Source organism: Eucalyptus grandis, chromosome 3 (genome assembly GCF_016545825.1).
Source record: "Eucalyptus grandis isolate ANBG69807.140 chromosome 3, ASM1654582v1, whole genome shotgun sequence".
In the NCBI taxonomy this organism is placed as follows: Eukaryota; Viridiplantae; Streptophyta; class Magnoliopsida; order Myrtales; family Myrtaceae; genus Eucalyptus; species Eucalyptus grandis.
In genome coordinates, this window is record NC_052614.1 from 23,444,997 (window position 1) to 23,460,516 (window position 15,520).

A 15,520-nucleotide genomic window follows, 5' to 3' on the forward strand; every position below is an offset into this window, starting at 1 on the left:
CCAAATGCAACGAGTGTCTCCAGCCTTTTGACCCAGGGAAGCTAATCAACCTGCGAACTAGATTTCGAAGGCCCATCAACACAGCTCATTGAACTCGAATTGGCTCGCCAACTCCCTATCCTCTTTAGTTATGTTTAGTCATCTGTCTTTCTAATTAGGCTAGGATTAAATATGATAGGTTATGAAACCGTGGGATTTTATCATTTCCTATCTACCATTTGGTGATCATAAGTATTAAGTTGGATATATTCATATCATACTATATATATTGGTTGATATAAACGACGTCTCAATATAAATGAACCTAAAAGTTTATAAATGAATATGGTAAAATCTCTTGCGACTATTTACTTTATTTTGATTTATTTTATTTTTTATTTTTCCTCTTTTTATTTAATTTCTTTATATCTTTTTTTCCATCATTCTCTAATAAAATTTTATTAAACAATAAACTATACCGATATACCTAAAATACCTAAAATACCTAAAATATGTACAAAATAAGTTTGGCTTCTCATATTTCCACACCCAACATACCTAAATACACACTAATCTCCCTATGAATATATTAGAAAATCGGCATTGCATAATAAATTTGTGGAAAATTTACAAAAATTGCTCCAAACTTCGGGAAAATACATGTTTGATATAAACTTTTGATTGTTACACATTACTTCTTGAACTTTTATTTGGTTATAGCTGTTAACATTTGACTATATTCTCCATTCACATGTGCAATGTAGATGACGTTAAAGAGGCAAACTTGTTCTTCATCTCTTTTTTTTTTTTTTTCTCGAAAGAATGCCTTTTACTGTTGATTTCTATAAGAAAAATAAAATAAAATAAAAGTACAGAAAATGGAGAAAAAATTAACTAAATTATCACTACCATAAAATTTGACTATCAATAATAATATAGATAATAAAATTTGGTGGAAAATTCATGGATATATTAATAGAACTAGTAGGTAGTTGAACAAAAAGAAACGCAATTAAGTAGAAAGAAAAAAAAATACCACAAACAACAAAAAATCAAATAACAAAAATTTGATGCTCATTTTGTGTTGTTAAATGGTTAATTAATGTAAGAGAAAATTGATCAATAAAAATATTTTTTAACAACATCACCTTAGATTTTGATTCATCTTCGTCTTTTATGAGTTAAGGACATCATTTTCATTGATAAGTTCTTTCTGGATTTTTTGTAGATCAATCATTTTACATTAATTAAACCTTTATACATACATAACGCATAGTCAAATTTTATCATTTGAACTTTTTGTTATGAGGCCTTTTCCCCTTTTTATTTAATATGTGTTTCTTAACCTGAGCTATTATAAATTATTTTTTACTTTTGTAAATCAACCCATTCATCCCTTTGTTAGGTTGCATTATTGACCTCAATAATTGGAAATTATTTTTTATTTTTGTAAATCAACCCATTCATCCCTTTGTTAGGTTGCATTGTTGACCTCAATAATTGGTATTAAGGCTTCGTTTGTTTCTCGAAAAATGTGGTGTTTTTGAAAATTATTTTCTAGCAAGTCATTTTCCAGGAAAATAATCATATTATCCCGTATTCGGTTGAAATTTGAAAATGAACTAGAAAATATTTTCCGCCGTTTGGTAAGAAAAATCTTTTCCTACATGCGCTCATTTTTCAATAATTTTTTCATTATTTCATTTTTTTAAAATCTATTTTTTAATGTTTAATTTTTCTTTTCCTTTCCTTTTCTTCTTTTTCTTTTTGCCTTTTCTTTCTTTCTCTTCTTCTTCAAGGTCAAAGAAGAAGAGAAAGAAAGAGAGAGAAGCAAAAAGAAAATAGAAATTATAAATCAATGTAAAAAGAAAATAGAAATTATAAATCAATGTAAAAAAGAAAAAAAGAAAAAATAAAACATAAAATGGAATGAAAATGTGTTTGGTGAAAGAAAGTGAGGTGGAAGAAGTCATGGAAAATATTTTCTACTTTTCAAAAATGAAAAATATTTTCCTCACTTTTGAATGTGTTTTTTTTTTTCCAATAGCAAAAACATTTTTCTTGACTAATTTATTTTTCGTGAAATGAATGTCGGAAAATTCAAAAAACATTTTTCTAGAAGTTATTTTCCATGAAATGAGCAAAGCCTAAATATTACGTTGCTTGTACTTTGAAGTGTTGTTTACTTCTGATTATAAAGATCCTATTCTATGTCTTCCAACCTTAGTCCAATTTTTTATGAGGTGACGTCAATCTACCACCCGACCTCCATATTTTGACAAAACCAATTAAGGTCATTGGAAATAGGATGAGCATATATATCCAATCAATAGAGTTGGCAACGTGGATGTTGACACCCAAATTTTTGCTAGCAATTTTTTATTTTTATTTTTTTTTGGGTCTGATTTTTTTTGCTAGCAACTTTTTTAAAATAAGGTTAACAACTTTTTTTAAAAAGGAGAGGACTAATAAGACCTCAGCCCAGATCCACAACTCGAGCTCCCTGCCGGACAATATCGGACTTGAGCCCACATCTCTTTAGATTTGTCCAATAGCCCATCGAATAAGACTCAGCAACAGAAAGGAGCTGAAAAATGGAGCCCATCCGAGGTCCAAGGCCCATGCCGAGAGAAGGCCCGGCCTCTTTCCTTCCTTACTTTTATCTCTCTCTCTCTCTCTCTCTCTCTCCCTCTTCCCCCGAATGAGGGCACGTGCGCGCGTAAGAGGGGGAACTGCGCGTAAGAGGGGGAACTAAAAACAGAGAAACGTTCTCTCGGTCCTGCTTTCCCTCTGGTTCCACGGCAGCTCCATTTCCGATCAGGCGATCACCACCACTTCTGGCTCATAATTAACGTCGCTGTTCCTCCTCATCGGCAGCCACTCGGTTCCCTCCCGTTGTTACGATTCCAGCGCTGTCCAATCGTGTTTCCGACCGTGATCTGTTCTGACCGTGAAGATGCTATCGCTACTAATTTGTTAGAGAGCGGCACTTGCCGTACAAGTAATGTCTTTACTCATTCTCGAGCAATAGTAGTTCAAGCTTTGTCCTTCTCAACTTTCAATTAATATCAAAGTTGCTGCTGCTGCTGCGGCAAATGTCCTCATTACCATCGAAGGTGCCGCATTAGAGCCCCCTGTTGCAACGGCATTTTTTAATTGCCTTCACTGTCATGATGATGCAAAGGTGATTCCTTGTGCCCCTCATAGACTTAAGTGTGCTTGAGAACTTCCTTTCGTTATGACATGAAGAACGCACCAGATATCTACGAGATACTTTCATGCAAGCTCAGTTGATAGATTGCAATTAAGTTTTTACTTTCCGTATATTAGAGGATGATCATTAAACAAAATATAGGCACTGCTTCAGCTACCTCTAAATTTTGGGCGCTATTAAGTTATTAACATGAGTTATCTTAAGATGAGATTGCATTCTGACCTGTTGTTAACTTTGTAGTGTGTGCTCTAATATTTTGGTATGTGCAGTTTGCCATTACTGCATGACGGATATGTGCAGAAGTCGCCATGTCATTTGAGTTTGGATGAGTAGTTCACAGTTTGGTGAATATGTCAAATATTCGATTCTTCAATCCTCAGCCTGTGGACATGCTTTCCATAAGAAGACATACCGTTCTCTTAGGACCAGAATAACATATCAATGTAAACAAAAGCAGGGGATTGACTCGCCTTGCCATCAAGTTCAGTGGATGGATGCCATCGAATTTCTAGCGTGTTTATAGACCGACTGATTACTTGATGTTCCCACTTACCTACATGTTTTGTTTCAGGTTGTAAGTTCAATCTGTGATAGTGCTCAAGAGGTAATTTTAAACATTCTATCCTTCATTACCTACTTTGATTGCACTAAAGAGCATTTCGAAGGAGGGCAAAAAATGTGTTGTTTAAAAAGACTGGCCAAAAATAAACTACAGTGCAGATGTTGATTCTCAACCTTTGGTTTCCATGTTCACAGGTGCTGTTTGCATGGGGAAGTACTTTTGTTGGACTTGTAAGTTCTTCGATGATGATTTGCGACAAATCTTTCTTATCTCGCTGCTCAATTTCTTTCATGTGTCTCGGACAGTGACATTGGTCGAGTGTCTCTATATGTGGGAAGTAGTCTCTGTCTGCCCTCTTCCCCTAGCAAATATTTCAAAACCTTGAGCGTAGAAATGCTGCATAACGTGCAACCATGTGAAAGAAGAAAAGTTCGTTAATTGCATTTTACAGATTCTCAAAAGTGTTGGGTGTTGTATCCTGCACTTGAAGACGATATGATCAGGAGGACCTGACATCTTACTTTATTTTTTCTTCAGACATCCAGGAAGCAGAATCGCTGCAATGGATGTGGCATTTGCAGGTGTGGCCACCATTAGCAGTAATACGCAATAGTGTCAAAGCGATTATGAAAACATCATGCTTAAAGAGCACTCCAAATTTTTTCGCATATAATAGCTAGATGATTAGATATGGTATGAGTTTATGACCTGAACTAATAGTTCGAGGATGTTAGATAAAATTCCTAGATGCATCTCATTTTCTGTCAATCATCACCATCGGAGAAGATTATTGGTTTCCTTTTAGGTATTTTAATTTTAATTTATACAGAGTTCCCCGCTTCGGGATGTCGCTCTCATCATTTCTTTGTCGTTGATGATGTTGCACGTTTGATACATGTCTAACTGTATTTTCTTTCTCAGAATTGTGGGGCGAGAGAATGCGGTAAGCTTCAGTTATCCCGTGCTTAGGCCAGCATAAATAGCGATGGAAAGGACTGAAGTTAATCTCCTTCACTTATTGTCATGCTGTACGGGTTGCTGCTATTCAATCTTGCTGAAAAACAGCCATTGCATGGAAGGAGCGACGCGTCATGACTCTCCTTTCTGCTTTGGGGTAAAGCTCTGAGATTGAACGGTTATCATGCGTGCATTGCAGAGTGTATAAATTGAAGGCGGCGGAAATGGCGATATGCAGTTTCTATTTGATTCGAGAAATGACGTGACAGTCTTGCCTTGCCAACAAAAATTCGTGAGAGAACATTCGCCGGTGAGAGTTTTTTGCTGAAAGATGTTTGCTGTTCTACAAGTTTGGATCCACTGCGGGAAAACATCACCAGTTTTCCATGCGGCTAGGACTAAATTGTGATTTTCATGAATGTCCTTACTCAAGGCTGTGAAGCCGGGTGTCCATCAATTTTTGTCGGGCCACAAATTGTAATGGGCTCACACTAATAATGGATCTTACATTATGTGGTTCCTTGGTGACTTTGATGGAAAAGTTGAGATGTTTAGTTTGAATACAAGTTTGGCTTCTCATATTTCTACACTCAATATTCCATGACATCCGCGTGGTTCATTATAATAGCATGTTTAATCTTTGATTGAGGTGGTGAATTGCTTATTGATTCGGTGATCTACTTAGTTTAGTAATGAAGCTGACTCACTTAGAGTGCTTTGATATTAATCAAATCGAGTAGTGTAAGGTGGTTGTCCGAAATCCTACCATAAGAGTGTGAAGCGTAAACTGAAAATTGAGGCATGATCCCAATAGGTACGGACGCGTCAAAGCATTGATATCGTAAATTTGATGAATAACTCCACTAGAATATGAGTTCATACGTTTAATTAATGGATCGGATGCTTTTGGTTGCTCTTTGATGCGTACAACAATTGAATAAGAAATATAAGGCAAAGGACTGTCTAAGAAGGAAAGATATAATACAAGCCCAAACTCAAAAAAACAAGCACATGGGACCAGCAAAAGGGCACAAGTTACTATTTAAGATAATTTGGTGGGAGTAGCTTTTTCAAAGAAAGCTATGCCTCTTTACACAATATGGTGTGGACCTAAAAACTAGTGTCTGAGCCAAAACTGAAGCAAGTTAAATGTGCCGTTGCATCCGAGGAGGTTCCAACTTTAAAACTTACCTAAAAGCCAAAATGATTTAGAAAATTTCGGATAACTATCGATGCAAAGGACATTTTTGAACTCAAGATGCTAAAAGCTCTTCTTGAAAGATTGCCTCTTAAAAGAGATAGATTTGCAAGGGATTGATCGTCCTCCTTGTAAATATTTTTGTTAATCAATCATTTTTACAGTAATTTACCCTTTAAACATACATAGTGATTAAGCAATTCTTGTTATTTGATCTTTTAGTTATAGATGCCTTTTTCCCATTCTAATGAATTTGTATTTATTTTTAAAATATCTTATTTAGTTATATTAAGGTGGCTATATTTATTTAATTTTGAAAAATTCTCATCATTAAATATGATTATCGATATTTATTATTTTGATTATTAGTATTTTAGTTAATTCATTTCTCTTCCATTTTCTATATTTTTCAATCTTCTAGAAAAAGAGGCTTCCTTAGAAAAAGAATGAGATAAAATTTATACTTTTACCCCTTAAAATTCACAAGCATGCATGCTAATAACAATATAATGAAGAGTTAATTGCTTGAACAAAATAAAAATTTAGACGCTATTGTATAACAAGTGAAAATCGGAGGCAAAATTGTATTACCCCAAAATTCACAGTTGTGCGTAATTTACCCCATATAGTGGAAGGGGTTGAACCATCTTTATTTACACAAGTGGGCCTTCGACTAAATTCAATCGGTGTTCATTGAAATCCCTTAGCCTTCAACAGTTTCAAGCACTATTGACGCCTTGCCTTAGTTTATTGATATTCGAGACTGTCCTGCGATGGTTTGGTAATCAAATCGAGAGAACCTAAAAAGAAAAGTTCAAAGAAGGGAAAAAGAAATGGAAAACTTCTCATGATGGAGGTCATCATGCTCACCGGCCACAATTGTACAATGTTGTTGATTTGGAAACCTGACTTCAAGATCAAAGCTAACATTCTTAATTCTCCACCAAATTCTAGAATATCTTTCTTTCTCTTTGTTTAGTTTCTAACAAAGTACTTTGCATCACGTATTCTTTCTTCATTACCAGGACCATAACTTCAGTTTCTGTATCACACTGGCAATTGCACATTGAAATTCCCTTCTCCCACAAAATCTGAATTTGACTCATATACTCGTGCAATATTTTGCAAACTCTTTGTTTTCAAATGGCCAAATAGACTTGAAATTCAGCATCTTGCTTTTCCTAACATGTATATTTATAAAACCCCTATCTAAGCATGGTAGTTGAGTTGTGCTGGCCCACACAAACCAGCCCTCTTAGTATTGGGTTCGAGCTTGGCACGGGAGTTCTGGCCTGATGAATTGTAATCGGAACAAGAGTGATAGGATCTAAGTGACAAACTTTCAAGAAATTTATCTTTGACAAGAAACTCTTTGTAGTACAGGAGAAGTCAGGGAATCTTTTGACTAAAAATCTTGCCGGCAACATAAAAAACACGCTAAAAAGCATTGGTGGGACTTATTTTCCACATTAGGATGACCCACCCATCATCTCCTTGTTTGCGTTTTTGCTTTATTTCCTTTTCATGACAGGTGAGAAGTAACCCTCGTGGTAAAATTAACAAACGGGGAAGCTAGTAAGGATTTAGTTTTTAAGTCAGTGGAAAATCATAAAAAATGAAAATAAATGAGGAATAATAAAGGATTAAAAAATTTACGCGATTCAATCCGAATGTTGACACCTATATTTACGGGGAGAGCTAGTAATAAAAATTTGCTATAATTGGAGAATCGAAATTATAATCGCTCAATATGCTCGAGCGTTTCTCATGTCTAAACTAAACCTGAACCCAAGGTTTTAACAATTTGGATGTAAAAAACTCACAGCACAAATTACACGCTTTGCCCGCGAACAAATAGGAGCTCTCTTTGAAATGGCCGAAAATCAAGGACCACGTCCATTCTTGATTCCCTTTCTTCACGGCACGGCTTTCCAGGAAGTCATTGGGCAGCTGTCAAATCCTCCCTTTCGACGTAAGTGTGTGTGTGCCCTTTCTTTGGTTCGGCCGATCTGCAATACTTTTAAAGTCCAACTCTTTGTTTGGGTTAAACTTGCATTTTGGGTCAGGTTTCGCCGTGTAAAATGGTGTCTTTTGATCAATGGAAATGCATATGCTTTTGAAGGTCTTCATTTCTTCTTTATTTCAATCTGGAAGAGACTTTGCTTGCAGCTTGTTAGGACATAGAACCCACTCATAATGGAAAAGCATATGGCGATTATGTTCCTATTTTTCTATGCCCAGCTCCCATTATGGACAAGTCTAACTATGCAAACCAACCAGACGGATCGGCTCACTTTAATCTACTTCAAACACAAAGTGTGGATGAGGATCCGCTTGGAGCTTTGAACTCGTGGAATGATTCTTTTCATCATTGTGAGTGGCAAGGTGTGATATGTGGTGGACGGCATCCTGAAAGAGTCGTGTCCCTCAACCTGATGTCAAAAGGCTTGGGGGGTCTTCTATCGCCTCATGTCGGAAACCTCTCTTTCTTGAGAAGCCTCGTTCTACAGAATAACAGCTTTCGTGGTGAAATTCCACAAAGCATTGGCCACTTGTTTCGCCTTCGTCATCTCGTCCTTAGTAACAACTCTTTCGGCGGACAAATGCCCACCAATCTTTCTCAGTGCTCAAACCTTGAGATTTTAAATCTCATCGATAACCAACTTGTGGGCAAAATTCCTGATGAGCTTGGCTCTTTGTCAAAGCTTCAAGGTTTAGGTTTGGCTATAAACAGTCTTGCAGGATCTATTCCTCATTCTATTGGAAATCTCTCCCAACTTTACAAGCTTTCACTCAGGAAAAATGGGTTGCAAGGAGAGATTCCCAAGACATTGTCCAAGCTTCATGATTTGAGTTTTGTTCAATTGGCAAATAACCAACTCACCGGTGAGATCCCTCTGGCAATCTTCAACATGTCCGGCATATTCAATTTCCGCATCGAAAACAATCAATTGAGAGGGAGCATTCCCCCTTATATTGGTGATACTCTTCCTTCTCTCGTTTTTCTTGATTTTCATAGTAATTTATTTACTGGGGTTATACCTCCGTCCTTATCGAATGCCTCTGGCCTTCAGTACATCTACTATGACATTAACAATTTTCATGGATCGATGCCCGCAAATATTGGAAGGCTGAAATCTCTTAGAGTAATATCCCTTACTTCTAACGAGTTGCGAGATGACTTCAGTTTCATTACCCCATTGACTAATTGTTCAAGGCTGGAAGTTATTCAATTGGACCTCAATTTTCTTGAAGGTCTATTGCCGGATTCCATTGGCAATCTTTCCAATAGCGTTAGGATAATTTCTATGTCGTCCAACATAATATACGGAACCATTCCTCCAGGTATTGGCAATCTCTTCAACTTGTCCTATCTCAACTTATCAAACAATTCGCTTGGTGGTAGTGTTCCTTCTTGTATTGGAGCACTCCATAACTTGTACGAATTGTACTTAAGTAGAAACATGCTAACGGGAGAGATTCCATCATCAATCGGCAATTTGACTTTATTGAATCGCTTTTACCTACCGTTCAACCACTTCTATGGGGAAATACCACAGAGTCTTGGTAACTGTAGGCAGCTAATCGAGCTCGAGCTTTCCAATAATAATCTGAGTGGTTCAATCCCAGGGGAGGTTCTTGGCCTTTTTACCATTTCGATTATCTTCAGCTTGGCACATAACCAATTGAGCGGATCTCTTTCGTCTCAAGTTGGGTCCATGATCAATCTTGGCCAACTAGATCTATCTTACAATAAGCTGATAGGACCAATTCCTAGCTCCATCGGCAAGTGCTTAGTATTGGGGCGGCTCAGCTTAGCATTTAATTCCTTTCATGGCGAAATTCCTCTGGCTTTAAGCACATTACGAGGCTTACAAGAGTTGGATGTTTCCCATAACAACTTATCTGGTGAAATCCCGAGCTTTCTCACTCAACTTACAAATCTAAAGTACTTGAATGTATCTTCAAACAAGCTTGAAGGAGAAGTCCCGAAGCAAGGAGTATTTCTCAATGCCAGTGCAGTGTCCGTCTTTGAGAATAGGAATCTATGTGGAGGTATTGCCGAACTAAACCTTCCTTCTTGCAAATCGAATAAAGTTAAAGTAATCGCCATAGTGACGGCGGTCTTGTCATTCTTCATTTGGTGTCTTTGCCTATCTATCTTTTGGTATCGGAGAAAGAAGTTGAAAAAGAATACCTCTTCGATTGAATTTCTGTTTGAACACAAATTTTCGATTGTCTCTTATAAGGAGCTCTTTAGAGCCTCAGACGGATTCTCTGAGAACAATGTGATCGGTAAAGGGAGATACAGTACTATCTACAAAGCAACCACACAGGAAGGTGGCTTGGTGGCAGTTAAAGTGCTTAACTTGGGCCACATAGGTGCTTCGAAGAGCTTCATCTCGGAATGTCGAACCTTAGGGGCTATACGGCACAGAAATCTTGTGAAAATAGTGAACGTTTGTTCAAGCATGGACTATCACGGCAATGATTTCAAAGCTCTATTGTACGAATACATGGCTAATGGGAGTTTAGAGAATTGGATACACCAAGGAAAGGAAGAGGATGTTGAGCATGAACATGAACATGGAAAGCCAGGGCATTTGGGACTAATGCAAAGGTTAGACATTGCCATTGACACGGCTTCCGCAATCGAATATCTTCATGAGGCTTGTAGCCCAAAGATTGTACACGGAGATCTGAAGCCAAGTAATGTCCTTCTGGACAACGAGATGATGGGAAGAGTTGGGGATTTTGGGCTGGCAACAATTAGCTCCCCTAAGAAAATAGACGCCATGGACATTGATGACAACAGTAACTCAGTGGTAGTGAGGGGTTCTGTAGGTTATATCCCTCCTGGTAAGAAAATTTTCTCATTAATTGTCTAAGTTTTATTTGTGTTCGCTTTTAGATAAAATATTTATTTTCATTGTATAATGCTTGATGTACACTATTTTAGAGTATGGCATGGGGGACATGGTATCCACACAAGGCGATATGTACAGCTACGGTATTCTTTTATTGGAAATGTTAACTGGGAGGAGACCCACGGAAGAGACTTTCAAGGACCATTTAAACCTCCACAACTTTGTCAAGGTGGCTTTGCCTGACCGAGTGATGGAGATCGTGGACTTGGCCATTATTAATGGAGAAAGTGAGAATGACATTGAGAGGATGAGAGGATGTGTTGCCTCCATCCTAAGGATTGGAGTTGTGTGCTCGATGGAGTTACCGCAAGATCGGATGGACATGACCGAAGCCCTCAAGGAACTGCATAAGGTTCGGGTTAGGTATGGATCCAAGTAGGAGCTTGGTTGAAGTAAGTTAAGCTCCCAGACACTTGAACTAAACTTTGTCTTAGGATTGATTTTGCTCTTTGAACAAGAAAAATTCGGATGGTTCTATTCTTCATCTTGGTTGTAATCCTTTTCACTGGGCCCAAAGCCGAACTCATATACTAGTCAAATTTATGTAATCCATCTCCATCTCCATTCCCCCTCCCCTCTTTATGAGGAAGGATTTCACATCTGTTATGGTTGAGTTCGAATCAAGGACCTATGTACATATTGATTCTTGGTGTTTTCAAAGCTCAAAGATTTTATATGCAAACTACTTTCAAAATTTTAAGGTCAAGACTGAGATTTTTGACTCGCCGATGTGCCGATTTCAATATTTCAAAAAATGCTTGTGGTTTTGGTGAAAATCATCATTTGTACATCTCAAGTTTTGAAACGTGAAAATATTTTAAGTCCACACCCTGTATTTCGAACTATGATAGGGGTGGAACGATAGAGATTTACTTCGATTTATTCTAGTATTTGAACTTGGGACTTTATGTGAGGTTTGTTGCCACTGATTTTGGTATATCTCTAAAGATTTCATTGCACATCAATTTATACCAGGTATTGGGATTTCGAAAGCTAAGGCAATTTCACATATTGTGGATATGAAAATGTTTGGGCATTAAATTAGACTACTGCACCATGGTTGAAACGTTATTGATGCCGTCGGACCCCTGGGACGACGATGCCCCGGGTGTTGGGTTGTCTAGAGGATTGTGATGGCGATGCCTTTGGATGCTTGTGGGACATCATTGACATGGTGAGCCCCAGAGGTTCCCCGAAAGGCGGGATGCTCGGGAGTGTGACGTAACATGTACCGAATGCCTAGGGACATCATACGTGGTGAGCCCTGGAGGTTCCTCGTGATGCCAGGTGGGGTGCGAGATGCCTGGAGGTGTAACGTAACACGCTTCATACCCCCAGTGACTGAAATATGGAACCGGAGGTCCTCGTGATGCCAGGTAGAGTGCAAGAGCTTGGAGGGATGCAAACACTGGTCCTTCCGGAAGATGGTGGTAGTGAATTGAAATATAAAGTGAGTTTCTAAATTCTCATTGGTTTTGGATATGTCGTTTTGTTATGATATTCTCCTAATTTGATGCATATCCCTTGCTCCAGTTGTGTGTTATATTTTGGATTGCATGGAATTGGGTAGCAATAGACGTATGTAATATAGTTTAGTAGAACTTTGACTGCTGAGTAGTTGTACTCACCTCTCGTGGGGCTAACATATTACAGAGTTATAGAGATGATGTTGCAGCCTGCATCCTCTGGTACTTTTTATGGCATCCCCATCGACCTGCGATGGGAGCAGGTGGAGCACCCTGACCCCGACATGGGGATCACCTTCATCCGGATTTAGGTGATTCTTACTATAGACACCAGACTCACCTCGAGTCAATGCACATGGAGTTCGTGGTCCTGTACACTCGAGTGAATAGGCACACCGTGGGGCCATTGCCACTGCCGGAGGATGACAATGGTGGCTCAAGCGGGGTGGAGTAGGGGAGGACATGGGAGGACGGTAGAATTTTTGGATACCAGCGCATGAAGACTGATGACGTTTTGAATAGATAGCAGAAGAGTCAGTCCAATTTTGGTATAGCCAAATATAGGAAATTTTGGCTTATGTGCACTGACGAACATCGTCTAAACAAAAATATATGTAAATAAAGTGCTTGGTTGGTATATAGTGTTCATCATTCTTAGTTTGATTGGAGTATGTGTTCACTTCCACAATAGTTTAGCGTAGGGACCAGGATATTAGGCGTGGCGGACCTTAAGGATCGAAGACCGTGCGGCCTGGGGATGTCACACCGCGTTACTAAAAATCCTAAAGTATATTTGTTGTGACACAAATATCTTTTTGGGCTCCAGTTAGGTACAACCCCTGGGGATTGTGCCACCCGTTAGCAATAATGGGCCGTGTCAATGTTAAAGCTCTAGCCTAGGTTCATTTTTTAGTTTCACTTTTATTTTTAAGGAGCAATTGAAATGTAATCAGAACAAGAGCAATAGGATTAACGTGACGAATGTCCATAGATTTAACTATGAAAAGAAAATCCTTGTAGCATGGGAAAAGAAGGGGCAAAGGAGCAATAATGAATAATTTATTGCAACCGTGAGGCATTGTCGTGATTTTTTCCTTGGGGGATCTTTTGACTAAAATCCTGCCGACAACATAAAGGTACACGCTAAAAGGCATTGGCAGGTCTACTTTTCCACGTTAGGATGACCCACCTTCTTTTTCTTTCTTTTTTTGCTTTATTTCCTTTTCATTATCACTTTGTTTCTTCACAAAGTTTTCCCTAGATTCCCTCGGGTCACATTCACCGTGAACAAAGGTCGATATCCACAAGATAAGTTTTTATTATGCTACTAGTCAACAAGCTAGTCAATTATTGGCATACCATTCTCACATAAAAAATAGAAGGTGAGAAGTTCAATTTTCCATTTTCTTGGGAGTTGAGAGTGGGAATATATAGTTTAAGGTTATTGTGACCTAATCTCGGGTGAACTACCTAAGGTTTGGTTAATGGATTACTAAGTCTAAACTTAGCTCAGGCTCTCTCAAGCCCATATCAATTCACGACTTAAGTTCAAGTTGTTAACATGCAAACGATTTTTCAATTAGGAGTCACTACTAATCAATTAACGGTAGGTTGACTAGACACCTAACTAAAATAACGGGAGGATTATTCATGAATGGACCTAGGCTTAGAACCAGAGAAGAATGAGTCAGTTTCTTGCAAGTATGCCTACCCACGATAGGCAAACCTCTTGTTCAAGCCCTTCAGAGACAGCCTTTTAACAGAAAACTACTCAGACTTTTAGTTCATAGCCTAGAGACACTCAGAGATACCAAGATGGTAACATTTCTAACTATGCGAGCTGCATTTCTCAAATAATCCTACCAAGCTCAAGAAGAAGTGTTTAGAAAGACATTGAAAGTTTTCACAAAACAATTACTTTATTTTAAGGGACCCTGCCCAACACATTGGGCCTGTTTGGTTTGGATTTGAGGAAATGCCCATGGGAAAATGCAAATACCTTTGAGATAAATGAGTTTTCGAAATATTACACTGTTTGATAAATTGTAGTCTCAAATAGCATTGAAAGGTAACTTTAGCATAAATACCGTTTGTCAAAACTAACATTTGTGATGGGCTTTTGCTTTTATTTATTTATTTTTTTTAAATCTGAAAATCAAATTTGGCAGCCGGCTAACCACCACCAATCAACCTTCTGACCACTAGATTTGGCTGTTTGGTGGCCAAATCTAGCCGCTGAGGCGCAACCTCAAGCAGCATTGCCTAGCATCCGCGCAGCCAGTGACGTCGCCCGAGGTTCACATTACCTGAGGTCCATGCAACCCAGGCAACGCCACCTGGGTCGCGGGTCATGCCACCCCTAGGCTGTGCTCACCGGGGACGTGCGACCCTCAGGCGGCGGTGGCAGTTGCTGGAGAAGCCTGATGGGCGAGGAAGAAAAAGATGAATAGGGAAGAAGATTGGGGGGGGGAAGAGAAGATGAATAGTGACGCAGCTTGCATTTCCAAAATGCCAATGCCCAAAGCACCTCCTCTCCAACATTCTCGCTTTCAAAGATTTGAATGCTCACATTTGGCAAATGTGCTTTCAAAAACATTTGCCAAACGCAAAAAAAATTCCCCAAGGGGCTTTGGGGCCCCTTGGGAAAGTCGAACTAAACGGGACCTACATCCTCCTTACCTTTTATAGGCATTAAGAGGTCACAAGCAAACAAGGACCAAGCTCATGGGTCCTAAATAGACAGGGGCTCCGAAAAATCTAATCGGGAATTATTTTAGGCGATATGAACAGTGACAATAAGCAATGATTTCCCTAGCCTATTGCTATAATAACTTGTTACAGTCAGTGATCTCTTCCGTCACAGGCATTGTAGTCAGAGTTTAAGTCATCAGAACTATGCATTTTTTTTCCAGAAGATATTCTTTGTATTTTTGTTCAAGTTCTGCAAGTCGGATATCAGAGGGGCTTCGAGTATTCCACATGTTTGCATCATTTGATGAAGATGTTTCTTCATGAGTCCTGATGGATCATGGAGTGTTGGCAGGCAAGTTTGGCTGAGGCTAATTTGATGGTTTAGCATGATAGTATGTGTCCATCCCTAGGAATAAGGACAAAGGTCCTTGGTTTTGACATCCTAATTTTCCACTTCTACTTTCAATTGAATGAGTCGAGCTTTTCATCGACGCGCCTATAGTTTTTTTCCCTAAGCTGATCACT

The 15,520-nt window shown here is 38.6% G+C and overlaps 1 protein-coding gene and 1 long non-coding RNA gene across 2 annotated transcripts; both read left to right on the forward strand.

The window, feature by feature from the left end:
• Window positions 1–3,891: 3,891 nt before the first annotated feature.
• On the forward strand, window positions 3,892–5,269 carry LOC108958510. The gene is made up of 3 exons (XR_005548938.1): window positions 3,892–3,985; window positions 4,301–4,336; window positions 4,677–5,269. It is a non-coding gene; the product is annotated as an uncharacterized LOC108958510 (long non-coding RNA).
• Window positions 5,270–8,159: 2,890 nt separating this feature from the next.
• Window positions 8,160–12,615, forward strand: LOC104439392 (putative receptor-like protein kinase At3g47110). The gene is made up of 3 exons (XM_010052466.2): window positions 8,160–10,770; window positions 10,871–11,201; window positions 12,492–12,615. Exons 1-3 carry the CDS (start codon window positions 8,160–8,162, stop codon window positions 12,613–12,615), a joined length of 3,066 nt encoding a protein of 1,021 aa, XP_010050768.2.
• The last annotated feature ends 2,905 nt before the right edge of the window (window positions 12,616–15,520 follow it).

Excerpts from the sequence above, each read along its gene's own strand:
- LOC104439392 (XM_010052466.2), top strand. The coding sequence starts at position 8,160 with ATGGACAAGTCTAACTATGCAAACCAACCAGACGGATCGGCTCACTTT. Across the intron at positions 10,771-10,870 it reads TGTAGGTTATATCCCTCCTG|AGTATGGCATGGGGGACATG; the intron begins GTAAGAAAATTT and ends ACACTATTTTAG. Across the intron at positions 11,202-12,491 it reads CTGCATAAGGTTCGGGTTAG|AGTTATAGAGATGATGTTGC; the intron begins GTATGGATCCAA and ends AACATATTACAG.